A 27678-nucleotide genomic window follows, 5' to 3' on the forward strand; every position below is an offset into this window, starting at 1 on the left:
TATTACTTTTGCTAATTGCATATTTCATTTTGTCATCGATGTAACTTGTTTCACGAGGTTGAATAAGCTTGTCGTTCCATTATATTTCTATTGATTGTAGTATCTTGAGATTGTCCTGACAAAATATCAAAAAATATCTTCCATATTTGCTAATTAATAGTTGATTAAATTTAGTGATTGTAATATTTTAGTATTCGATATTGATATTATTTATTATGCTTAAATTAGTTCTTACAAATTTTTGAGTTGCTAGAGGCAATGATATACTAGTTAACAGTTAGTACTATTTTCTAAAAAAATATTTTTTCACTCACCAATCAAACACTAGAAAATATTTTTGTAAAAAATAGTCTCTACTCACCAATCAAATACCATAAAATATTTTTCGAAAAATATATTCCACTCACCAACTAAACATGAAAAAATAAATAGAAAACTAACTTATTTTCCAAGAAAATATTTTCCATCATACCAAACACACCCGTAATTGAAAATATTATACGCAAGAAAAAGAATATATGACGCTTTCCAAATTGGAAATTGTTTGTGCTATAGCATGATAATAAAATGACAACCACACAAAAAGAATAATCTTGGTGTTTTCATTTGAGACTATATGATTGAAGACTTTTTGGTGTATATTTGCCATTTAACAACTCATAATTAGTTGTGTGCTTAATGTCACACTATGACCAACAAAATGTGTCATAATCATTATATATATTGGCATTGGTGTTGATATATATCATGACCAATAGGAAAATATATTCGTAGTAGAGTCTCGACTAATTCAGAATCAAGTTGTATTAAGAGTTATTACAGCATACCCGCCGGTGTATTCCCACAAAGTGAGGTCTGAGGAGGGTAAAATATCACAGTTCATACCACTCACTATCTCATATGAAGTAGAGAGGTTGTTTCCGATATACCCTGGCTCGGGACATATAACAGATACCAAATAAATAACATCGAAGCACACAACGAGATGAGATAACGCACTGCTTGATAATAAAGAAAATAAGACACCCATAAGGTACTACTATAGACTACAACAACAACAACATACCCACATAGTGGGATCTGAGGAGGGAGGAGGGTAAAGTGTACGCAGACCATACCACTACCGCTAGTGAAGTAGAGAGGTTGTTTCCAATAGAAACCCGACTCAGGACAGACAACATTGTGACAAACACAACAACATAAAATCATACAAGCTAATACAATATGTAAAATAGACTAACACGGCTAGATACTACAGGAAACAATATAAACAAAGCATTCTTCCCTACTATAGACTATCAATCTAAAATCACAGACATCACCGAAATACCACAAACATGAAAATCTATGCACGGATACAAACAAAGCATTCTTCCCTACTATAACGGCTGAACTCCTACCAACACCTTCCTATTATAGAACACAATTCAGACAATCAACAAGGATGAAGGGTCGGATCACCGGATAGAGACAACAATATAGGCTACCAATGGTTTTAGGTCTCTACAGATTGGGCAGAAGGCTGATACATTATGATTGTATGAGCTCCAAATTTCGACTTCACACTTCATGTTCTGCTGTCTCGATGAGCACAAAATTGGAAAAAAAACAAAAGCTGCCACTCAATTTTGATATCGGCAGGATCACAGCGGTCTTCTGTTATATTCAAGCAGAGAACAATCAACGGTCAAGACAATATGAGTTACCAGTGAATGGAAATGAAAAGCTCGCTGAGCACTGAGCGCTGTCACAATGGATTTTTCAAACTAGAACCGCATTGGCTCTCCAAAATAAGGGGATATTTAGTCGTTCTCCAGTCTCCATGCTCAGCGTTTAGACCTGCCAGATTTCAAGAAGAGACTTCTGCAAGTAGTCAAGGGTAACAGGTTAGCATCAGTAAAGGAGCTAACTCCTTGGTAAGGACATTATCCAAGCTACTTGAATCAATTTATAGAGCACTGCCTCACAAGCAAATAAGAACACCAGTATCTAGCAAGGAGTAAATCGGTGTTCTTAGATTCTTAGGCATGGTTTTGAAAGAAAATGGGCCAGCTTGAGTCTCAAGTTTTCCCTACCAAGGTTAGCGGAGAGATTTCCTAAATTCTTGTGGTAGGACACACATGGAGAACAAGGCGCCCACCACTTATCTTCTACAAGGGATCCCATTCCGTTCCATAAAACTGGTGATTTCTCAAAAAAAAATCCAGCACTGTTTAGACTGTTCGAGCTCTTCGTTCATGTCATGGCAAAATTGAAACCAAAAAGGTGAATGCCAATCAGTTCTATACAAAGCTTATAAATAAAGTATTAAGCGTCTTGACAACAAACCAGGAAGGGCGGAGACGCCCCCTGTAATCCGTCTTTTCTTGGATTGGGGACAGAGGAAAAGCCATTCACTAAATTCTGAAACTTTTGCAGCAAGCTGCATGAACGGCAGCTATGTTGCTCAGACTCTTCAAAATGTCGCAGGGTGCGTGTCGGATCCTTCAAAAGTAGTGCAATTTTGGAGGATCCGACACAGGGGCGGCAACATTTTTGGAGAGTCCGAGCAACTTAGGACAGCAGCACATCGCCAACGAAGCCTGGAAACGATGATAAGAAGGTAGTAATATATAAAGGTTGAAAACTGGCTTAGCGAACATTGTGACAATAAGTTAGTATCAGCACCGAAACCTCAAAAGTGACTGTAATAATTAAGCATTTTACTAACTAGGTCAAGCAAAGATATAAAGGGAGAACAAGATGAGTAGCAAAGACAACAACAACAATATACTTAGTGTAGTCCCACAAAGTGGGGTCTGGGAGAATAGAGTGTACAGAGACCTTATCCTACCCTCAGAGGTAGAGAGGCTGTTTCCGTTAGACACTCACTCAAGAAAAAATAGTCCAAAGCACAGCAGAAATGCAAAAAGAAGAAATCAGTCGCAAAGGAACCCACATTTTACAAAGGGTCAAGACTAAAACAATCAAACAAAAAGTAACTTCATTCACAATTTGCTTAAGAGGCTTGATACAGTGTAAGACTTACAAGTAGGACGACATACCAGAGGACTAAGAATAATCACCTGGAGGCCGAGGATAATAAGTTGGAGACATTTATTCCCCTGACAAATAGAATGCAAGTAGAATTGTTGGAATTTATTAGACTTCTGACCAATTATTCTCATCATTTGGAAAAATTCATGAATTTAGTTGATTGTTCTATGAAAATTTTTCTATGCCTAAATTGAACTGCTTCGTTCTTAGTTATGGCTCTTGCTTAATGAGGCATCCCTTGTTTGATCTTGGATAAGGAACTAAATACACACTCGGACTACACAAACCTTGATGAAAAATCCAGCCAACAATTTACTAAAATTAAAAGAGAGAAAAAATATACAAAACGAGATCAATGGACCCACAACCTCGCTGGCTCACTACAGATTTCCCAAAGTTACTCCCTAGCAGCTACTAGCTTCGGCCTCCCATGGGGATGTAAAAATATCGGATACATATTAAAGCAGCAAGAACTAAGGTCCAAAGATGAGAGCCAATCTGTGCATGCGCATTCTACGTTTGAGTTACCACAATATCTAAGGATTAAATCAAAAGAATATGTACAGAAACTACTACTACATCTCAGTCAAAAACAAGTTGGCGAACATCTAATATCATTAGATAGTTTTTATGGAACATCTAATATCTGTATAAAGAAAATCACAAAATACTCCACAATACAAAATCTACTCAATTTTTGAAAGATTGCGATCTGAGCTAAAAAGAATGACATTCAAGAATCAAGTCTCCCTCATTCTAGTGATTTTGCCAGATGTCTCGAAGTAGGATGATGAGAACTTACAAGTTAAAGGAGCAGATAAAATGCCACTAATGGGGAAAATGTATTTCATCTTCTCATGACTAACTATGACAAAACGAGAAATCCAGTGCAGAAATACCCGTGAAGCCTAAAAACTAGTTTTTTAAAGCTTGGAGTTGCTTCCGTAGATAACATTCAAGAACTTTAGACATCTATCGGCGCTTTATCCCAGAACGCTTATGTAGATCCAAAAGCTGCTCAAGTGACACAAAAGTCCACCTGTCCTCAACTTGCGCAAATACCTTCTGATTGAGAGAATCTATAATAATACTCATGTTACCAAAACTATATATCTGATGACCATCTTGCATCCTGCCGGGCTTAGGTTTGAACAGCAAACCATTCTCTTGAGCATGAACTTCAATAACTTCTTTCATGCTCATGTCAGCTCCACCGCCTGTACCATCCATTTGGATACCACTGTTCGAGCCCACAGAAGTGCGGGATTGAGCTTGTGCTGCTGCTTTTTTCTGAGTCTCAAATTGCCTTTGTTCAAGAACCCTAAGATAACTTATGTTCTCCCTCAAACCAGGTTGAACTACCTCCGCGCCTTCAACAGCCTTGTCCATCATTCCTAGAGCAAGATTAAGTCGATAGCGAACATGTTCATTCGCCTGAAGTTCAGGTGGAATAAGTTCCTTCCAACCCAAAAACCATTTCGTCACTTCTTCAAAGTCCGGGTTTGAGCATAACCAATGGTACAAAACTTCTTGCCACTTGTTGAAGAATATATCCAGTATTGGAAGCATGTGATGGATCGGAATAGCAGTAGCCCAAGTACGAACCCAATAGAAATGATCAAGATTCTGATTTGCTGGATTTATTTGGAATTCATGCATCACCGCTAACAACTTTGGAACAATAAATCGAACCATTAGTTTTTCCCAGCTAATAGCATCAAACACAGTCTTCCAAGGAGACAATATATAGTATGCAGACATATCACTTGGGTGCCAAGCATGCAATACACTTTCCAATCTGTTACGTATAGTGTGGTAGCAACTTTCCAATCTTTGACCTAACAAAGGCAACCATGGATGAACCCAAGAATGGATTGGAACTGTTTCTCGACGTGGATCCCAGGAGTCCACAGCAGCTGACAACTTGGGTAAAACAATGTTTTCCAGTATTGTCTGAAGGACTGCAGGAGGCAACAACTTCTCCCAAGACTCCAAAAAACGAAGCATCGTTTCAGGATCCCTTGCCTGCCAGGTATTAGTGCCAGATATTCTAATAGCAGGGAATACAACTTCCATAAATAGTTGAGTATAAGGAGATGCAGCATCAGAGATAGCAAAAATGTCAGCACCTTGCAAAAGATCTTTCCACAGCGAAACCACTTCCAATCCATGTATTGGAGTTTGAAGTGGATCCCATCCCTGAAAAATTCGAATAAACAAAGGCACTGCATACGAGCACGCTATGCTAGACAAGTTGCAGAGTGTGTATTCCTCAGCATACTGCTTCTGCAAGTCTGCAAACGCTTTCGCGAGGGAGTCCAACGTTAGGGTACCAGATGTGCTCTCTTCCCCTATCCGGTCCAATACACCAACAACCTCTTCCATATTATCAAACTGCCTTTTCTGTCGCGCTGCCTCCGCTTGTAGCTTCTCCTTCTCCTTCTGCAAAGTAACAATAGTCTCCATCTCATTCCTCAAATCACTATCGATTTTCTGTATGTCAAGTTCTGCCAAATCGACAATCAACCTAATATTATGCTGAAGTTCCGGCATTGGAACATCATTCTCCCTCGCTTTTTCTTCAGCATTCAAGTTCTCCAAATTCGTCAAGACTCGAACTTGTGGACCCCTCATATCAAACACCTTCTGAACAACTTCCAATCCCTGCTCCTGTTTTTTAGCTAACAACTCTTCCGCTGTAACATAAACCTTCTTCACTTTCTTAGTTTGCTTTGACCAAGCCTTCTCTTTTGATCGTCCCTCCACGACTATCCCAGGACGATCAACAACCACCTTTCCATCCGATTCTTGAATAGCCGGTGCACTAGTCGTCTCCTTATAATCATTAAACCCCATTCCCATATTCTTCGGCCTCAACTTCGCCTCAATCGGAGCCACAATTCCTTGCTCATTTTTACCCAATCCACCTCCTTTATACCCCATCTTCTCAAGCAACTTCATCCCAATCCCCTTCGTATACTTCTCAAATCCACCCACATCACCACCAACATCACCCTTCCTCCCCGAGTCAAAAGCAGACGCTTTACTAGCCTTACTTGACTTCTCCTTCTCCCTCTCCTTCTCTCGCCTTAACGCACCTTCCTTAATCTTCCTACCAAACGCCGTTGGCAGAAAATTCCCCTCATCAGCTTCAACATCATCAGCATCAACACCATCACCATTAGCATTATTATTATTACTACCAAAACCCAAACCCTTACTGCTCTCTTCTGACAATAACTGATTGTTGTTATTGCTATCATTATTCTCCTCTTTGGAATTCTGATCGATTTCTCTATTCGGCATGACCACTCCAGTTGACACGAAGTTAACTGGCTTCGTCAAGTCAAGTTTTGATAAGAGGCCTTTCTTCCGCTTCTTCGACGAAGATCCCTCGTAGTCAGAATCGCTATCGCCCGAAGCGAAAACTCCGTAAAGCACGTCGTCCTTCGTTTGTACCTTGTTCTTCTCCTTACGCTTCCGATAGTAGAATTCGCCGCCGATCCACTGTCCGTCTTCGTAATCGTTCTCCATACCGAACCTTTCCATCTCCTGATAATCATCCATCTCGTTCAAATTGATAAAAATATCGCCGGTGAGAAATCTCCGGTCGTCGGTGAGAAAATCGCCGGACAGAAAAGGGATTTGGGGAAATTAGGGTTATGATTGTGGGCTTTAGATTCGGATTTTGGATATATAGGGTAAGGCCAGTCGGGTCGGGTCGGGTCGGGTTATTTCTAAACAAATTTGGTTTAAATTATAATTATAAACAAAGTTGATGATTCCCTATTATAAATTTGATTTAATTTTTTAATATATATATATATTTTTTAAAATTGTGTCCAATCAAATATTGTTGCTTAGAGCCGGCTCGTTTGGTACGGGGATAAGGGATAATTAATTTTGAGATTATAGTGTTATTTTTATCCCACGTTGAGGGTGGATAACGAAGTCTCATATAGCTAATTCTGAAATAATTAATCGCGGAATAACTTGTTTCCCAACCAGACGACCCGTCAATGCTTGTATATTAACGGCACTCTTTTTCTGTTAGTTTGTATTTAGAAAATTTTGAACTTTATGGGATTGAATTCAAGAGATTCGTGTAAAAAATACTATTTTCGAATGAATCCGTTGTTAGATATTTTAAAATAATTCAAATGATATTTTAATCTTACTTTGAGAGAAACTAAAAATTTTAATTAAATAATACTTAATTATTATTGGTGCTCAATTTTGACATGTGCAAAGTTAAGTACTTGAAGACCAAGTATTATTTCTTAATCCCAAAAAAAACATATTGTACATGTGTATTTAACTTTAGATATCCTATAATTAATCAGTGCTTGTTTAATCATGGGAAAATATTTCACATTACGAAAATAATTTTTTAGGATAGTTCCTAGCAAGTATTTTATATATTACTTAAAATATTATTATATTATTATTATTATTATTATTATTATTATTATTATCATCATCATCATCATCATCATCATCATCATCATCATCATCATCATCATTACTCATACATTTAAGAATTACGATTGACATAAATTAGAAATCTAAACCCGAGACGAGTAGTCATTTAAGAATTAAGATCGACATAAATTAGAAATCTAATCGAGAGACGAGTAGTTACGTGGCTCACCGGCTTACAAATTCTACGAGCGCACCAACTTATTTGAGATTGAGACGTAGTAATTTATAAGTGGTGAAATTGTTAATTACAAAACTCTCATATAGGAGTCGTTTGGTAAGATGTATAAGAATAGTATAACATTAATAGTTTTTTTTTTAAACAATCTTGGTGTCCGAACCATCTTGCTCGCGCCTCGACTAATTCCACAAAATACTTCGCACCTCCCACCTACCAGGTAACTCTGTCCACCAAAGTTAAAACAAACGAACAAAAATCACCTAATATTTTTGTTTCTGCTGGAGTTTTAACTCGAGACTTCGTGAACCTCTAGACCACACCCTTGGGTACGATGATGAAATTAGTTATGCTGGCATTATTTTGTTATCGACTATTAAGAATAGTACTAAATAAGATGCAGGAGAATAGAATTAATACCCCATATTGTTAGGGGCCGTTTGGTTGGAAAATAAGTTATCCCAAGGTATTAATTCTGAGATTAGCTATCCTGAGATTAGTTACTCCACCCTCAAGGAGGAGGGATAAGAAAAACACTATAATCCCGGAATAACTAATCCCAAAATGAGTTATACCATGCATTTTGTCCCAACCAAACATCGGATAAACTCCTTTCTAAATTAATCCGGAAATCAGTTATCCTTATCCCTCCTACCCCTTAATGTCATAGGTTGAAAACACTACCAAACTACAAATGTTGTTTACATGTTAAGCTGCAATCCTGCACCAAAACTTGACATTTCTAGTTCTACAACTTACTAACCAGTGAGTTAAAACTACACGCGGTCGAGCTCATTATAGACCGCAATTCAGACATCAACCGGGGAAGAAAGGGTCGGATATAGAGATAAGACAATATAGGCTTCTTCCTTTCCTTGGTTTGCGCTATGCTTTCAAGCCTCTACGCTTTGGACGGAAGGCTGTTTTTCATCCTCTTCAGCATTTTCTTCATCGCCCGCTTCATCAGCCTCAGCCTCATCGGCTAACCTAGTGAGTTCATCCTGGATCATATTCTTCACAGATGTCTTTCTAGGTGTAAGATCAGTATCATACCGCTTGCCTGAAAAAGATAAAAACTCATCGGTTGGGATTCCGGAATAGTATTACCGTGGCATCGTAGCCGATGTGGTTACCAAGGTTGTACATACGACACTTACCAAGCATCTGGACAATGTCAGTAAAGGTAGCCTGCAGTATAAACAAATAACGTTAGTAGCCGCCAAAATGTGACGGTCGAAGAACACCATCTTGAAATGTGGTCTCGGTTTTTTTTATTTCGTTCCGGATAATGGTGGTGTCCTGGCCGAACTAGCATAGTTCGACTCGACTATTTCACCAGGTACCTACTACCTCCCACCATTGTTATCGAGTAACCTCGACCCACCAAAGCTGACGCAGATGGGAAAAACAACTCCTTTTTAAAAAAGCACGGGGACGTCTAAATAGGGGGATTTTGACAATCGAGATCTACTAATAAGGAGAGAAAAGAGGCACGATTATAAAAGTTCATTACTCACCGTGTTAAAGTCGACTTCTTTTAGAACTTCACAAATTGCTTTTCTGAGTTCCTTATCACTTGGCCACAATTTATCTTTTTTCTTATGGCCCTTCCCATTCGGAACTTCTTTCCCTGCACAAAAAAGTAAATACATGAACAAAGAAAACGCTTTCAGATGCTCGTATACAAATCTTTGATCATCTCGACGAGAATTTTTGAGAGTACTACACACAAATAGGAGTTAACAACGATTCTCACCAGTATTGTCTTTTGAACCAGGCTTCTTTTGTGCAGATGACTTTCCCTTAGCCGTTTCAGTAGTATTTCTCTTTGAATACACTTTCAGATTTGCATCATCATTATCATTTTTCTTTGAATTTGAACGTTCCTTATTTGAACTTCGCTTACGCTTCTTCTTGTGCTTCTTGGTTTTTTCTTCAGATGTACCGCTTTCCTCCTCACTTTCAGCTTGATTTGACATCTCTCCATCGGTTCCCTCGTGAACACCATTAGCCTTTGTCACTTCATGTCCCTCGTCCTGATCATCGTTTAGTTCATTCACATTCTTTTTCTTCTTCTCAGCCTTACTCTGCAGAATATACACGACACAGAAATCATGATAAAGTCCCAACAAGCACAATTACATGGTTGGCGAGTCTCCTCCTATGTTGCTCGGACTCTTAAAATATGTTAATGGGCGGGTGTCGGATTCACCAAAACTAGTGTATTTTTGAAGAATCCGACACGGGTGCTACATTGGAAGTGAAGAGTCTGCGCAACTTAGGTCTCCTCTTTTTGTCTAGATTTTCTTGTTTAACATTTGAAAGAATAAAACAACCTCAAATGCAAAACGCTAAATACACCATTTACATAACATCCCAATACCCAAACGCTTATCATACTAGACATGTATAGCATGTTTCCGGCATGAAAAACTTTAGCCTTTTTGCCTGAGAACCTTTTTTCTCTTACCGGGAAGCGAAACGATTTTGCACTCTCGTCCCCAGATCAAAACTCAGTAGAGCTTCAGAGAGTAAACCACTTCGATTAGCAGAATTATGTTCACAAGGTGATCGACAACTTCAATAACAGTAAGCCAGATAACGTGATTTAACGTCTCAAATATCAAGGGTGTAAACTTAAGTGCAGTAAATGGAAGTTGATAACAGGTGACATCAGCCAAACAGGTCACAACAATTTCACTAGTCGAAGACTAAAATCATTCCCTAGGTAATTCCTTGCAACTAAGTCGAGCTCAAATTAGTAAGAAAGAGCGATACCTTAGTTGAACCTGACGAAGGACTCTTTTTGCTCGCTCTTTCATGCTTCTTTCCTTTACTTGACTGTTCAATGCACCATGAGTGAATCAGCATGCTATGCAACTGGAAGAACTCACAAATATTTCATTGCAATCGAAAAGGTTGTGCAACCAACCTGGTCCTTTTCAGCGAGTAACTCAGATGTCGTAGGATGAGGAGCAAGTAAAAAATCCAGCAACTGTGATTCTAAGTTTTCCTGAAACATAAAACACAGAATAAATTGAGATTTGAGAATCTCTCGAGGAAGTTCGCACACAAAGGCTTAACACGTGTCTGTTACGAGCTGCCTCATATGGTCTGAAGTGACAAGTTTAGAACCAACATGTCGGAAAAAAGGGCAGCCCGGTGCACTAAAACTCCTGCTATGCGCGGTGTCTGGGAAGGGCCCCACCACAAGGGTGTATTGTACGCAGCCTTACCTTGCATTTCTGCAAGAGGCTGTTTCCAAGGCTTGAACCCGTGACCTCCTGGTCACACGGCAGCAACTTTACCAGTTACTCCAAGGCTCCTCTTCGAGAACCAACATGTCGAATTTTAAAGAAAAGTCGAATTTTAAAGAAAAACACAAGTGACAGTTTTCCAAGTCAAAATTTTCGAGAAGAAATATTTACCCTGCCATTGGTATACCCTCAAAAGATACGACACAAACACACAAAAGAAATAAAAAATAGGCAGCCCGGTGCACTAAAGCTTCCGCTTAGCGCAGGTTCCAAGGAAGGGCCCCACCACAAGGGTGTATTGTACGCAGCCTTACCTCGCATTTCTGCCAGAGGTTGAACACACACAAAAGAAATAGCTAATGATAATATATGAACACACCTTTCTTGATGTATCCTCGGCATCAGGTATATCGAGTACATCACATAATTCCAACAGCTTCTCTTTTACACACTTGTTAAGCTTTTCTTTTACTTTCATCTTTTGTTTTTCCTGCAAAAACCGGTTAGTATTCAGAGGCACTGAGCTCAACGTTTTTCAGATCATTATAACGAAAATTACTCAAATCAGACTAAAAGCACAACAATGAAACAAGATACATAGAAAACCTCGAATGAGCAAGCAATGAGAAATTTTATATTCAAATCTTCTCTAAACCAACCTGCCGTACCCACACCTGGCACAAATTATCTCTCTAAATAACTTCTAGAAAACGGGACTCGTTGATTACCTCATTTTCATGCCACACAAAGCCGGAAAACTGTGAAATATTACTCTTGAATTGAGCTGCCTGCAAAGTACAAGAACTATAAGCACAAAGTATCAACAGAAAGAGAGTGAAAACGAGATAGAGAGCAAATAGCATATTGTCTTTAAGTGTTCTTGAAGACATTTCTTAATTCCATGAGTTGAAGACTTGGGGAGCGAGTGATATGAATACTGAAAACATAACGTTAAATTAGTAATGCAAAGTTGTATGCCAAAACTAGACGAGCCATGAGAGTTAATTCCAACAAAATTGGAGAATTGGAAACATATGATTGTCTGGAATAATGCTCCGGATTACATGACCCTAAAATGGACACAAACATGCATCAGGAAGATCATAGCTTCCTTCATCTCTCAACCTATGTTGCTCGAACTCTTCAAGAATGTTGACGGTTGCGTGTTGGATCCTCCAAAAATAGTGTGAGTTTGAAGGATCCGACATGGGTGCAGCAACATTTTTGGCACAGGCAGATCCAGAATTTTAAACTTGTGGGTTCCCAAGCATAATAAAAAAGAAAATGCACCTAAGGGGATTCGAACCTGCATTGGAGGGCCGGAAATACATATGGGTTCCCTCTAACCACTGAGCTATCCACCAGTTTTGTTATGGGTTCCCACCTTTAAATATTTATACCTTTTAATAATATTTCTCATTTAATTATATGTCTTACGGTAGCGGTTGTGGGTTCCCGGGAACCCACACCCGCTACCGTAGATCCGCCCCTGATTTTTGGAGTGTCCGAGCAACTTAGCTTTCAACTACCTATCTAGGTACTTATACAAGAGAAACCAATAGCAACATCGAGGACACCTTTCCTTCGTCCGGAAGTGGGAATTAAGTATGCAAAGTATATAATTCAGCATGTCAACCAGAACACCACTGGGTAGGCAGAAACTGATACAATAAAGAGAAAGAAATCAACAGCAATAAGCTATAAATCAAAATGTCACCTTTCCCCGTCGTCCAAAGAGAATTGTGTGTAGCAATTTGAGAGTGTCATCAGCTTTCATTTTGGATAATTTGTATGCCACTGTTACATAATATTTTGCATCAACATATCATAGGAGAAACAACGGAAACACACAAAAGAAAATGGAAACTTGCAGAATAGCAAAACCAATGCTAGATACACCAAAGAACTTAGGTAACAAAGTGGGGACTAGTACCCTCCAATTACCACATTCTCATACACGAGGGACAAATGAAACGGTTATTCAAAAAAAAAGATAATCAAGTGAGAGAGGTAACAAAGTCGAGATTAAATCAAATACCTATAGCTGTAGAATGCAGACATGCAGAAAAGAAGGTAATATGATTTAAGTCGTGAGTCAGATCAGGATTCATGCAGATCTTAGCATACCACTAGTTGGTCACAGATAAACCTTCATACAACTCAAACGAGAACAAGCTAAAAGCAATGTAGGTAGTGGTCTATCTTTCATCGCATTTTAACAGATTGAACTACTATTTGACTCATTTTCTCTTCTCCCTTCTCTATTTGATGGGAAACAAAAGATTTACCCAAACCAAAGAAAATATCTCACAGAGCTAGCTTACAACACATAGCGCGAGTAAGATACTTCCTATATCGATTGTATTTAGTCATATCAATTTGAACAAATACAATTGTTATTCCTCATTTTTTTTCACTACAAGCCGCTTTTTATGATCCAAGGGAAGCTCCCTCCATCCAATAGAACAATAGAAGCTGGGTGAAGTAGCTAATGTGGGTTATATGCTTTTCGTTTTCTTGTAGTTTCTTTCCATACATTCCAACCCACCATATTTTTCAGTCCCAGCAACCCACTTGGTGAACAGGTTTGTTCAAGCTGGTTAGCCCTGGTAAGTTAATACTCATGCGCTAAATCAAGAACAAACAACAAGGAAGTAAATTGTACAGCGTGCATACAGAAAAGCAAAGCAGAAATAACATCTATAACTGGTATCTATCTCAAGATTTATATCCAGCGGGATATGTGGGCATTTCAAAGAAAACATGTTATAATCAGTGGACTAGTAAGTAACATACCATTTGGGATATCCTTCAGTGCAGTTCCGCGACCCTGCAAACAAGATGGACCATAAAATTAATTTCACAATCACTCATAAATTTGCAGTCTGGACCCAAATCATAAAAATGGGATAAAGAGAACAAAGTTGCAATTGGAATCATCGACCTTTTCAATAATGATTTCCTTGGTGACTTCTCCTTCAATAATTGCAACCAGCCTTTCAACAGATTTGCGTTGACGTACAGGCCGTTCAATTTTTGAAGGCAGAGGTGTTTTAGGCTCCGGTTCCTTCTTCTCCTCCGCTTGCCTTTTCCTCTTCCGATCTTTCTTCTGAGCATCCCTCTCGGATTTATCACTCTTCTTTGATCCTTTCTCAACGTCATGCTCTTTGGCGCTTTCTTTTTCCTCTTTCTGTTTATCGGCTACATCTTCAGCCTCCTCTTTGTCTTTATCTGGTTTTTCAGCAGTTTCTTTGTCCATCACCTCAAACTTGGTTTCTGGCTTCTCTTCCGCATATTTGTCCTTGTTTTCTTTCACCTCTTTTTTGTCTATATCCATGTTCTCGATATCCTTCTCATGTGTTTTAGGCTCCGGTTCCTTCTTGTCCTCCACTTGCCTTTTCCTCTTCCGATCTTTCTTCGGAGCAGCACTCTCAGATTTATCCCTCTTCTTTGCTCCTTTCTCAACGTCGTGCCCTTCAGGGTTTTCTTTTTCTTCTTTCTGTTTATTCGCTACATCTTCAGCCACCTTTTTGTGTGTATCTGGTTTTTCAGCAGTTTCTTTGTCCATCGTCTCAACCGCATCTGTGCTTACCTGGTCAGCTTTCTCTGCATTTTCTTTCACTGCTTCTTTGTCTATATCCATGTTCACGATATCCTTCTCATCAGCTTCTTTGCACTCTTCTTCTACTTCCTTTCTTTCATCCTTTTCGGCATTCTTCTTCTCCATGAAGGCTTCACTCTTATCTTCCGCCGCCACGTTGTTGTTGGCAGATACCTCAACTAATTCCGTGACCGTGTCCCCCTCTCCCATAACTAAAGTTCAACTCTAACAGGTCAATGCAGAACCCTTGAGCACGTAACAGAAGATAATCTGCATAAAACGATGTCAAGTTATGAGCTTGAAGAATCTGAAGAACGGATGACTAGAACAGCAATGGTTCATAGCAATTCGGAAGAATCAATGATGCCAAAAGAGATAAACGGAAACCAATATTTCTCTATAATATTACTTGCAAATAATGCACCCAAAATGTTATCAGATACCTCAAACTTTGGAGCATACACACACTAAGCTAGATGAATCCTCTTTACATTATTCACTGTTTTAAACTGTTCGGCGTTCGCCAACCTATATCAGCAATATGCAAAAGGAGTTAACCTCAAAAAGCCAATTAACAAACGAAATTCATAACTTTTACCATAAAATCCAAAAAAAACTCATCTACAACAAAGAAAAATCCAATCTTTCTATCGAAATCCAACACAACAACGCCAGGAATGATTAACAGAGGAACGAACACTCTAAGCTAAATTTCATGCTTACATGCATGAAATGAACCACAAAAACAATTTCCCCCGCCTCCCATTTCAGAGATTCAAACCCAAAACAAACTGCGGCCAGGAAAATCATCTCCACATTACTCAATATCTTAAATTGGTCATCAATCTACACCAGCTAAGCAAAAACTCATAACTAAAATTCAACAAAGAACCTAAGCAGCAAAAAAAACAATCTTTTTACTATAACCCAAACACCCCCAACATCAAGAAAGCTAAATCTAAAAAAAAAGGGCAGCCCGGGACACTAAAGCTACCGCTATGCGCGGTGTCCAGGGAAGAGCCCCACCACAAGGGTGTATCGTACGTAGCCTTATCTTGCATTTCTGCCAGAGGTTGTTTCCAAGGCATGACCTCCTGGTCACATAACAACAACTTTACCAGTTACTCCAAGGCTCCCCTTCAAGAAAGCTAAATCTACATTCTACAAATTATACACCCAACTTTGCACCATGAAATGAACCCCAAAAACAACAACTCCCACAAAAACAAGTTGAGGTCAAGAATCTTCTCTACATTATTCACCATGTTAAATTGGCCTTCCAGAAACAGCCTCTCTACTTCATCGGAGGTAGTGGTATGGACTGCGTACACTTTACTCCCCACCCCAGACCCCACTTTGTGGGAATACACTGGGTTTGTTGTTGTTGTTGTTAAATTGGCCTTCATTCTACACTAGCAATGAAGTTACCCCCACCCCCCAACCTACCAACCCCACCCAAAAATACAGCTGACAAGCAAAGTTCATAACTAAAAATCAAGAAAGAACCCTAAGCAGCAAAAAAAAAGATTCAATTTTTCTACCATAATCCAAGTACCCCAAAATCAAGAATGTAAATTTCAAGCTAAATTTACATGTAATTAACAAAAAATCCAATTTTTTACCACAATCCAAACACCCCAAAATCAAGAATGTAAATTTCAAGCTAAACTTACATGTAATTAATAAAAAATCCAATTTTTTACCACAATGCAAACACCCCAACATCAAGAATGTAAATTTCAAGCTAAACTTACATGTAATTAATAAAAAATCCAATTTTTTACCACAATGCAAACACCCCAACATCAAGAATGTAAATTTGCATGTAATTAATAAAAAAATCTATTTTTTTTTACCATAATCCAAACACCCCAACATCAAGAATGTAAATTTCAAGCTAAACTTACATGTAAGTAATAAAAAAATCCAATTTTTTACCACAATCCAAACACCCCAAAATCAAGAATGTAAATTTCAAGCTAAATTTGCATGTACTTAATTAAAAAAATCCATTTTTTTACCATAAACTAAACACCCCAAAATCAAGAATGCAAAATTTTAAGCTAAATTTGCATGCAAATTAATTATAAAAAAATGAACTACTTACAGGGAACTTTGAGAGCTAAGTGAAGTGAAGTGATGTGAACTCTTCTCTTTCTTTGTTTTTGACTCAAAAAAACAGCGGCAGCTTTTGGCATTTTTATGTATAAAAAATATTTTTATTTTACTTTATTGTATTTTATAGTGTATATATTAGCATTGTTTATTGTTTTTTTATTATCGCATTAGTAGTTGTTGTTTTTGTTCCTTGCTTGTCTTTATTTGTACTTGGATATGTTGCAGTTAAGCCGAGGGTATTTCAAAAACAGTATTTTTGCCTCCACGAGGTAGTGATATGGTTTATGTGTAATCTACGCTCATTAGTGAATGTTGTATTGTTGTTCTTGTTCCTTACTTGTCTTTATTATTGGCTGCTTCTTTGTACTTGTATATATGTTGCACTTTTGAGTCGATGGTTTTTCGGAAGCAGTCTCTTTACCTCCACGAGATAGTGGTATGATCTGCATATGCTCTACCCTCATCAGACCTCACTTGTGATATTTCAGCGGAATATGTTGTTGTTGTTCTCATTTTATCATTGTGACATACTTCTAATGAAACAGAAATACTCTATTCATTCCTTTTTATTTTTTCAATATACATCCTCTTAAAAAGTGTTAATTACTATTATTTTGATTAATCGTGGTGTTCAAGCAAGCTTTTGTGCACCTCGACTAAATCAACAGAATATTTGCGCAACAGATATCAGATAACTCTGTCTACTAAGACTACGACAGATGAGAAGAATCATCTAGATTCTCAACCCCTTCGGTGCTAATAAGAATTAATTTTGACTAATACATTTTTTAAGAATTAATTTTGACTAATACATTTTTTCTTTTGCTTAATCCAAAGATTGTGACTTTTTCTTCAATCAAAAGATATTATAGAAAAATTACTAAGAATAGCCATTTTACCTTTTTTCATCCCAATATTGTTCATATACTCTAACGATCCAACCCAATAGTGATACTGTCCACTCTAGGCCAGGACTCGCACGGCTTTAAAATACATCACTAGGAGTAAAGTCTGCGTACTTATATATCCAACATTTGTCCAGTGTTTTGTCGATGCGAGACATTTAATCATAATCTAGGGTGTTACACCATCACACTGCATGTGACTTTCTAAGAGACAGATTCAGAATTTAAACTTAATCAAACCGAACTTTCATAACAAAATTTGATCGATCTTCGCACATATATATTTATATTTACCCCGCATAAAAAATATTTGGTTCGGTTAAGTTGCTCAGACTCTTCAAAAATGTTGCCGCACCCATGTTGGACCCTTCGAAAATACACTACTTTTGGAGGATCCGACATGCATCCATCGACATTTTTGAAGAGTTCGAGCAACATAGTGGTTCGGTGAAGAGCTGCATTGCACCAGTCATATCACAAAACCACAAATATACTTCGAAAAACTAATCCAGAATAGTTCAAATACATGTTCCTTTCTGCCGATGAAGGAACGCTACAACAACAACATACCTGATGTAATCCATCCCACAAGGTACGCAGACCTTAACGCTACCTCGTGGAGGTAGAGAGGTTGTTTCCGCAAGAGCCTTCGCTCAAATAACGCATAGCGAAGGGAATGCTAGTACATATCTCAAATAGTTAAATTTACATCACTTGAATATAGAACATCAAATGGCTCAGTGACTTACAAGTTCTGTAAACACTTGTATCTTAACACTGCATGTACATGGTGTATTCTATGAAGTGGATAAAGTGAAAATCGCTCGGGTGCTAAAACACTCGAGATACTTGGAAATAGCGTTACAGATTCAAATGTGACGACTCTGCAAGCGTGGAAAAGGATGATATGGTGGCCGAATATGGATTGTCCCGGCTCAAGATGATTGAGCAAGTGCCAAATCTATGGTTGATAAAGTTCCAGATTGATCAAAATCAAGAGACTCAAACTCGTCCAACAAAAGCAATACATCCTCTTGGTTGATCTTCCCCATCTCCTTGAGTTTATAAACCACGAATTCAGCAGCCCTTCGCATATGAAAATTGAAGACGAATTAGAATAACTTGAATAAGTAATTGTTTAACAGATTCACGCGTTGAAGTTTTGTAGTATAACTCTTCAAAAATGTCATTGGGTGCGTGTCGGCTATGTTGCTCGAACTCTTCAAAAATGTCATCGTGTGCATGTCGGATCTCTCAAAAACAGTTCATTTTTGGAGGATCTGACATGGGTGCGGTAACATTTTTGAAGAGTCCGAGCAACTTAGCCTGACGGACTCTTCAAAAGTAGTGCATTTTTGGAGGATCCGACACGGTTGCTGCAACATTTTTGGAGAGTACGAGCAACTTAACTATAACTTACCCTACAACCCCATCGTTATCAAGATCAGCTTCTTCTAAGTCCACGTTCGTCATCCTTCTCGAAAGAACCCACTTCACCAGCTCCTTCTGTCTCCTTTCTGTGTTAAATTCGGCGACGTAAAGGAAGAACTGAGCCAAACAAAGGGTGCTTGTCAAAATCCAGAATATAGCAAAAATACGCCCCGCTTTAGTTGAGAAGCTTTTGTCTCCATATCCTAGCGTTGTGATGGTAGAACACACGCAATAAAAAGCGTCGATGGTACTTAACTTTTCTACCTTGGCAAGGAACACCGTTCCAACAACTATTACCACGACAAGAGTGACTGTTATGACGAAGCACTTGTACCTTACTTTGTTGGTTTCAAATTCCTCGAGAATATCACTCGGACCAACTTTATCGCGTATATGCAATGCTTTAATCAATAGTCTTTCCTGTTTCTCCACTAGGTAGTCTGCTCCTCTGCTTAGAACCATTCCGACAAGTGCCATCCCAGAGAAAACAAAGAAAGAAGCAAGTAGTTTAGCGGTTACGCTGTTAGGCACAAGGTCCCCGTATCCAACAGTGGTCATTGTTACAACGCAGAAGTAAACAGAATCGAGTACTCCGTTTACTTTCTTTCCCTGGATCTGGTTCCGAACAAAGTAAAAGCACGTGGTACCAATAGCTAAGTATATACTCAAGTAAAGAATGACTCTCCTAAAACTCGGATGGAGCTTAGCCAGTATTGACTCGTAATGTAGGAGCGATTGGTCGTCCTTTGTGTCATCTATTTCTCCGGGAAAAAGTTCAGCCGCAGGAGCACTTTTAAGTCGGCGAATTCTTCTTCTCCTTGGGTCTACATTTCGATTATTTAGAGGCAGCTGATCTAATAAGGGCTGCTTTATGTTGCTGGCTGCCATTCCAAGCAAAAACGAGTGCCTTTACGGAACCTGAGAGAAATCAAGAATAAGAATGTCAAAGTCATCTAAGTACACTGATCCAAACTAACACACAAACTAATAAGCTTTTTCGGCCGAGAAGCTCAAATCTTAAGCCAAAAGAAAACTAACAACATTGTAACATAATAACAATAATAAGACAATCTTACGTTCTTCATACACTAAAATTGCACCTTCATCGCCGATTAAAGGCAACTGGATCTTTGATTTTACCACATCAACAAAAAATTGTTTCTAAAGTACGATGAGTGAATGCTGAATAGTTCTGACATATATGCACAAAACCGTAATGAACTCGTTGGCACGCTACGTCAGGAAAAGCTGCTATTTTCCGTACATAATACCAAACAACTATAATGTAACTTATGCTGACATCATGAAGCTTATGATGATATTATGTACGAGATCATCATCAATGCTCTGGCTAGCAGTTAGTAAAGGGAAACCCGGTGCACTAAAGCTCCCGCAATGCATAGAGTCCGGGGAAGGGCCCCACCACAAAGGTGTATTATCGCAGTCTTACCTTGATTTTCTGCCAGAGGCTATTTCCAAGACTTGAACCCGTGACCTCCTGATCACATGGCAACAATTTTGCCAGTTACTCCAAGGCTCCCATTCTCTGGCTAGCAATTAGTATTCGTTATAATTTAGCAGTTGGATCTTCCTATGTATTGCATCCGGATCAACTAACGCTAGGAAATAGAGGTAGAGTCTGGTCGAGTCGATGTCAATATTGATCATTAAGTCTAACTAATAGACAAAGAACTCAACTTTACCTCCTCTACCTAGTTCTAGATAAGATTTCCATCAGAAGCGGATTCAAGATTTGAATAACGATGGTGTCCAAGCCAGCTTATGCACATCTCAATTATTCCACCGGATACCTACTAACTCCTACCAACATCGACACCGGTAACTCTACAAGAGGCGGATCAAGAACTTGAACTTTATGGGTTCGAGTCCAAAATTCTACCATAACCTATTTTACCCATTTGATTAATTGAGTTCGAGATCTTCACTCCCTCGTTCAATAAGTTTGTCCAGCTTATGCACATCTCAATCATTCCACCGGATACCTACTAACTCCCACTAGCACCACAACACCGGTAACTCTACAAGAGGCGGATCAAGAACTTGAACTTTATTTGTTCGAGTCCAAAATTCTACCACAACCCCTTTTACCCATTTGATTTATTGAGTTCGAGGTCTATTACTCCCTCATTCAATTTGTTTGTCTTACTTTCCTTTTTGGCAACTCTTTAATCCAACTTTCAACCTAACATGTTTAAGACATCAAGATTAATGGACATTTTAGTACATTCTACATATAGATCACAAAATTCAAAAGTATGCTCTACTTTCTCGACCTTCGTGCCAAGTCAAAATCAGACCAACAAAGTAAAACAGAGGATTATTTGTAATTATAGTTAGTTCTTAGCTAACTTATATCCTACCCCACCAAGTCTAAAACAGATTAGAAGAAATCAAATTCCATATGATTTCTCATCTAATGTCGCTCGGACTCTTCAAAAATACTAAGTGTGCCAGATCCTCCAAAAGCTACAACAACAACAACATATCCAGTATATTTCCGCTAAGTGGGATCTAGGGAGAGTAAGTGTACGCAGTCCATACCACTACCTCAGATGTGAGATAGCGAGGCTATTTCCGATAGACCCCGGCTCAAGATAAAACCATCTAGACCAACATATCTTCTCATAATGTAGATCATGTTATTCAGCTACAACTTTTACTGTAAACTTCATACAAATTCCCACTAAGTCGGGTTTGGGGAGGGTAAGTGTACGCAGTCCATACCACTACCTCGGATGTGAGATAGCGAGGTTATTTCCAATAGATCCCAGCTCAAGATAAAACAATCTAGACCAACATATTTTCTCATAATGTAGATCATGATGTTCAGCTACAACTTTTACTGTAAATTTCATAAAAATTTCCCGCTAAGTCGGGTAGGGTAAGTGTACGCAGTCCATACCACTACCTCACATGTGAGATAGAGAGACTGTTTCCAATAGACCCCGGCTCAAGATAAAACCATCTAGACCAACATATCTTCTCATAATGTAGATCATGTTATTCAGCTACAACTTTTACTGTAAATTTCATACAAATTTGAATTAAAAAAAATAGTAATGTAAAGTCAATGCTAAGAACTAAAACATATAACATATGTTCTTGATTGTAGATCAAAATAAAAGGTTAAATAGTCTGAATTACCTGGAGAAAAAGCTACAAATTATTGTTGAAATTTCTACTTCTTTTATGGAAAAATGACTTGAATATACTTTACAGAAATGCAGCTTCACATTTGTTACTATAAAAAGAAGAAGATCAGAGGATAATTTTCAGTTGCTTTCAGCTTGATTGACAATTTTTGTTGGCTCTTTTATTATCTGTCACTTCTAATAAATAAAATTATCAAATGTGTTAAGGAATTTTCTCTTTCTTCTATATGGTGAGAGAAGTATAGAAGGTCTTTCATGAAATGACAAAAGGGTCCCTGGTGGAAAATGGGCGGATCGAGTCGGATATGGACGATAAAAAATGAATCAAGTGAAAATGAATAAAATATTCAGATTAAAAGGATTTTTCTTCTTCTTTTAGGGTGTGTTTGGTAGGAAGAAAAATATTTTTATGATTTCATAGAAAATATAGATTTTTTTATATATATATAATAAATGGCAACTAAATAGGGGTCGGAAGTCACATCGCGAGTCCGAGTCAAAATATGGGTCTCGAGGCAGGTCCTGAATCAGAGCTGAAAGTTGGGTATCTCAAGTAGGTATCGGGAGGCGGGTCTCGATGGGGTCGAGTTTCGTGACTTTAATTAGTATCAGGATTTTAGTTCGAGTCAATGTTGGGAATGAGGGGTTGAATTTCTGGTCGGTGATAAGATTTCGATCTCAAATTGGTGTCGGGAGTTGAATCTCGAGTTGGGATCAATTCTCGGGATTTGGGTTTTAGTTCGACTTCCAAGTTGAGACCAAGAGTCGGGTCTTGAGTCGACGTCAGAAGTTGGCTCTTGGATTGGGTTGGGGTCGGGAGAGTTGGGTGTTGGAAGTTCAGTCTCGGATCGAGACCCATTTTCGAGGTAGTGAGGTTTAGAAAAAGTTTTGAAATATATTTCCCTAATCGAATAAAAGTTTTGAAATCGAACTCTTATCAATAAAATGAAAGTTTACGAAGCCAACCAACCAAGCTAATTATTTACATTTTATGATAGACAATACAAGTCGAACGATATTGAACTACGTGTTTTCCTTTAATTTAACTAAAATGACTTCGACCCTTACTCGAGACCTTGATTACGACTTCCGATCGCAATTTGGAACCCAACTTGAGACCCAAAAATAATTTCAGTCTGAGACTCGAGATTCGACATCTGACCCCGACTTGGAACCCAAATCATGACACAGATTCGAAACCCGATCCCCAACATTGACTCGAGATCCAAGTCCCAACACCTACTCAAGACACGACTCCTGATCCTTAACTAACACCGATCTCCCAACATCGATTCAAGACCTCGAGACTTGATTTTTGACTCGACTCTAACATCGATCTTAGACCCAAATTCGTCACCGCTTATTTTCCTTAAAAAATATTTTAATTTACCAACACATCCTAAAAAGAGAAAAACAAATAATTGAACACCGTGTTGTTATTCCCGTTCTGTCATAAACTACTTCCTTCATTTCATTTTATTTATATAGCCCTCCTACTCGAAATAGTTATTTTCGGTTCATGAACAATCCCCAACAATCCCACTCAGGTCGTTTGGTTTGAAAATGGTTATCCCGGGATAAAATAAAAAAACACATTTTTCTTTGTTTGGTTGGAGGGATTAATCCAATCCAAGATAACTTATCCCACCATTTTCCCCTTTATATCGGGATAACTTATTCCATATACATGGTGAAATAAGTTATCCCAAGTAATCTCGGATAACCATTTTCAAACCAAACAACACCTATGAGTCTAATCTGTCGCACAACACTTGTCTAGTGCGGTTCATACCTATGAGTAATTTGCTTTTTTAACTTCAAAAAATTATTATTTTCATGGCCGAGTCATTGATTTTTGAAGCATAATTAGTAAAGTTAGATATATCAAAAACCCTACTAGTATTACTTTCCCTTCTCAAATTCTTCATCATCTTCTTCCCTTAAACCCTAGCAAATCCCCCCCAAAACTCAAAAATGTCAGCTGTAGCTCGATCAACATCGCGCATTTTCTCGATAATTTCAAAGAGAAATCGGCGATTTTCATCAATTGTAACTACTGAACCACCAAAGGAACCGATAATTTCATCATCTTCACTTCTCAAAGATCAACCTCCGCCAGCTCAAAATACTCCTCCGGAAGGTTCTGGAGCTGAGAAGAAACCGTGGAGCTTTCTTAAGTATAGTGTTATTGCTGCTGTTACTGGTGGTGTTGCTACCGCTGGTTATGCTACTTACGGTTAGTATGCTACTTGTGTGCTTTTGTGTTTGTTTTACTGTTATCTGGCCTGAGCCAGGGTCTATCGGAAACGAACTCTCTACTTCATCTGAGGTAGTGGTATGGTCTGCGTACACATTACTCTTCCGGTCTCCCCAGACCCCACTATGTGGGAATACATTGGGTATGTTGTCGTTGTTGTTGCATATACTAAGGTCAGTTAGTATGGAGCAGAGTGTTGGCCTATTAAGAATTGTCATATACAAAAGTTGAAGGTCGTGGAAATGAGGATGTTGAGATGGATGTGCGGACTTATTAGGAGGGATAGGGTTAGAAATGAGATTATTTGAGGGATGGTGGGTGTGGCTTTGGTGGAAGACAAGATGAGTGAAGCGAGGTTGAGATGATTCGGACATGTGATGAGGAGGGGCACGGATGCCCCAGTGTGGAGGTGTGAGAGTTTGGCTAGGGATGGATTTAGGCGAGCTAAAGGTATATGGAAGAAGTATTGGAGGAGGTGATTAGACATGACATGGAGTGACTTTAGCTTATCGAGGACATGACCCAAGATAGGAAGGTGTGGAGGAGACGGATTAAGGTAGAAGGATAGTAGGAACGAGTGCGTCAGTGCTAGTAGGTAGGAGGACTTTGTTATCCGTGTTAGTAGCCATTGTACTAGTATTATTTCAGAATGTTGTATCGTTTGTTGTATTACTTGGTAAGTTTTGTTTATGGTATTATCAAGTGTGGTAATTTCTATTGTATCTCATCCTTTTACTATTTCTTTTCTAGATTGTTTTATCTTGAGTCGCGGGTCTATCGGAAACAACCTCTCTATCTCATCTTTGAGGTAGTGGTATGGACTGTATACACTTATCCTTCCCAGCTCCCACTTGGTGGGAATATGCCGGGTATTATGTTGTTGTATTCTAGCATTTGGATTTCGAAACAAAGTAAAATAGATACATATGATTCTTATACCGGACCTCAATGAATTTGGAATCTAGGTGGTTAATCAATCGGAATTTAGATTTTGAAATGAGCTTCTTCATATGCACTATGTATGTGAATACCGTGATGTCTGATGTAGTACCAGCAACAGTCCTGCAAGAGCTTGCATAGTGTATGTATTACATGCTCAGGCACACTTTTTTTTAGTTTCTAATTTGTGAAATATTGATTAACAGAGTGATAGGGAATTTGATTTTTTTCTAATGCAAACTTGGAAATTTTCAATTTTCTGGTCTGATACATCATAAGAGTGGATTGGGATGCTTCTTGGGAGGATTTGGATGTATTCTTTGTGCAGTACTGTAGCAGTAGCACTTGCTAAAGTGTTGCATCTTAAATTTTGGTGGTCTGATTCTGGGAAAATTCAATGAAAACTGCCAACCTCTGGGAAAAACAAAGTTCTTGTTTGCGGTTTTATCCATTCAACTCTGGATCTTGCTATTGTTCTCATCTCCCTGTATCTTTTATTTACTTAGGATGTAGTTATGCCTTTATAACTCTCCAATTAGTTCTCTTCAAAGAAGTTTCAGCTATGAAGCAATCATTACTGCATAATGTCTAGGTACTTTCCATCTGATATTAGTTAACACGGTTGTTCGTGGAAGCAGAACTCTTTACCAGATCATTTGTAATATGCTTGATTGTTAGTTTATGTTGCTCAAGGTGGATTTTAGTCTAATGTTTGAAATGGACTTATATGTTTATATAGATTCTCTGTCACGGGTATGATTCTTGGAAAAGCCTAGTTGATCTGGATGATTTATCAAATATATAGCTGTTCTCGTGCATATAATTCCGTTATCTTTGACATATCCTTTATCTGCAGCATACACAACGGATGAAATTGAGGATAAGACCAAGAGTTTGCGCGAATCTGCGAAATATGCTGTTGGAGATGATGCATCTGCTTTGGATGTGAGTCTTGCCTTGCACTATATTCAGTATTACATGTTTGCTTATTGTGATGTTTTGGTGAAGCTGTGCTTGTTTGAAACTTAGATTTTGACACAAACACACATCAATACAGACATGTGTATTCTGCTTGTTGTGATTGTGAGTGAAGGTTGGCTCTACTTATTGCAAATTCAGTGCAGTGCACTTATTAGCTTCAACTGATCAACTTGATTCATGTTTACCATTTCTGCCTATTTTTGCAACAAATTGCTAATCATGGATTGCTCAAGATTTGAATAGGAATCTAAGCAAAGTGATAGGATTTGTTAATGAATTTAGTGCCTAAATCACGTACTACACTAATAAAGTAATAAACAGCTTATAGAGTTTATGGATTGATCTTATATGCATTGGTTCATCTTTTTTCTTTTAAAAAGAATTGGCAGTTGTATTAGAGTGTGAGTAGAATGAGAGATTAATTATTTTTCTTTCTGTGCAGAAATTTCAAGCTTTAGTGTACTCCTCGGCTATGACAGGTTGGTGATGATTCATACTTGTCTTTGGTACTTATATCTTAGTTTAGTCTAGAAGGAGTTGGAGTTTTCTTATTTGTGGGGCTCCTTGTCCACATATATGATCAACAATAAGTTATGCTATCAGAAACATCTCTGTTGTATACCACTTAACATTTCTTAGGGAAATGTCTCTGCTGGCTGTATTATATACTATCTGTTAGAATATGAGTAGGAATAGGAATAGCATATAAAATCCTACTTGGAAAAGGATTGTAATGTAGTGTCCAATTAGGAAAAGGATTGGAATGTATTGTCTATAAATAGGGTCTCAATGTAATAATGTAGTTACAACAATTCAATAATATTTTTCTTTTATATTTTTTCACATGTTAGAGTCCCACATCGGCGGGTTAAAGGGTCCTTGGTCTCCTTATATGGTCTTGGGCAATCCTCCCCTCATGAGCTAGCTTTTGAGGTTGAATTAGGCCCAAGATCCATTCTTATCATGGTATTAGAGCCAGGCCCACCCGGTTCATTGTTTCCGATGTTGGGCCCTCCGTCTTATATTGTCCACGCTCTAGATGTCCAGTCCTGGGTGTGCGGGGGGGTGTTGGAGTCCCACATCGGTGGGTTAAAGGGTCCTTGGTCTCCTTATATGGTCTTGGACAATCCTCCCCTCATGAGCTAGCTTTTGAGGTTGAGTTAGGCTCAAGGTCCATTTTTTTATCATGGTATCCGATGTTTGGGCCCCCCGTCTTATATTGTCCACGCTCCAGATGTCCAGCCCCAGGAGTGCGGGGGTGTTAGAGTCCCACATCGGTGGGTTAAAGGGTCCTTGGTCTCCTTATATGGTCTTGGGCCTAAC

At 38.5% G+C, this 27678-nt stretch overlaps 4 protein-coding genes across 7 annotated transcripts in view; 1 reads left to right on the top strand and 3 right to left on the bottom strand.

Moving 5' to 3' along the window:
* Positions 1-3749: 3749 nt before the first annotated feature.
* Positions 3750-6770, bottom strand: LOC107845045 (septin and tuftelin-interacting protein 1 homolog 1). The gene has a single exon (XM_016689327.2). The coding sequence runs from the start codon at positions 6601-6603 to the stop codon at positions 4009-4011; it is 2595 nt and encodes an 864-aa protein (XP_016544813.1). The 5' UTR covers positions 6604-6770; the 3' UTR covers positions 3750-4008.
* A 1522-nt stretch (positions 6771-8292) lies between these two features.
* LOC107844104 (DEK domain-containing chromatin-associated protein 4) lies at positions 8293-16800 on the bottom strand. Of its 3 annotated transcripts, none has more exons than XM_047398342.1 (13): positions 16659-16800; positions 14995-15079; positions 13895-14821; positions 13747-13780; positions 12668-12747; positions 11679-11738; positions 11330-11440; positions 10626-10706; positions 10472-10534; positions 9450-9780; positions 9211-9323; positions 8851-8881; positions 8293-8753 (listed from the first exon to the last, which is right to left on the bottom strand). In XM_047398342.1, exons 3-13 carry the CDS (start codon positions 14759-14761, stop codon positions 8587-8589), a joined length of 1938 nt encoding a protein of 645 aa, XP_047254298.1. In that variant the 5' UTR covers positions 14762-14821; positions 14995-15079; positions 16659-16800; the 3' UTR covers positions 8293-8586. The 3 variants fall into 3 exon arrangements, with proteins under 3 accessions (XP_047254298.1, XP_047254299.1, XP_016544085.2); XM_047398343.1 differs by lacking the exon at positions 16659-16800 and adding an exon at positions 16573-16591; XM_016688599.2 differs by lacking the exon at positions 14995-15079 and having other exon boundaries at positions 16659-16771.
* A 1470-nt stretch (positions 16801-18270) lies between these two features.
* LOC107845044 (two-pore potassium channel 1) lies at positions 18271-22499 on the bottom strand. 2 transcript variants are annotated; one of them, XM_016689326.2, is made up of 3 exons: positions 22171-22499; positions 18995-19923; positions 18271-18660 (listed from the first exon to the last, which is right to left on the bottom strand). In XM_016689326.2, the coding sequence occupies exons 2-3, from the start codon at positions 19891-19893 to the stop codon at positions 18510-18512; spliced, it is 1050 nt and encodes a 349-aa protein (XP_016544812.1). In that variant the 5' UTR covers positions 19894-19923; positions 22171-22499; the 3' UTR covers positions 18271-18509. The 2 variants fall into 2 exon arrangements, with proteins under 2 accessions (XP_016544812.1, XP_047254300.1); XM_047398344.1 differs by having other exon boundaries at positions 18271-18629; positions 22171-22395.
* A 1424-nt stretch (positions 22500-23923) lies between these two features.
* LOC107845043 (mitochondrial import inner membrane translocase subunit TIM50) overlaps positions 23924-27678 on the top strand; it is a 9013-nt gene continuing 5258 nt past the window's right edge. Inside the window, exons 1-3 of the mRNA XM_016689324.2 lie at positions 23924-24414; positions 26231-26319; positions 26798-26834. Of these exons, the coding sequence (XP_016544810.1) occupies positions 24153-24414; positions 26231-26319; positions 26798-26834 (388 nt within the window). The 5' untranslated portion in view covers positions 23924-24152. The remainder of the gene's footprint in view (positions 24415-26230; positions 26320-26797; positions 26835-27678) is intronic.

The sequence above is a fragment of the Capsicum annuum genome, chromosome 10 (assembly GCF_002878395.1).
Source record: "Capsicum annuum cultivar UCD-10X-F1 chromosome 10, UCD10Xv1.1, whole genome shotgun sequence".
NCBI lineage: Eukaryota > Viridiplantae > Streptophyta > Magnoliopsida > Solanales > Solanaceae > Capsicum > Capsicum annuum.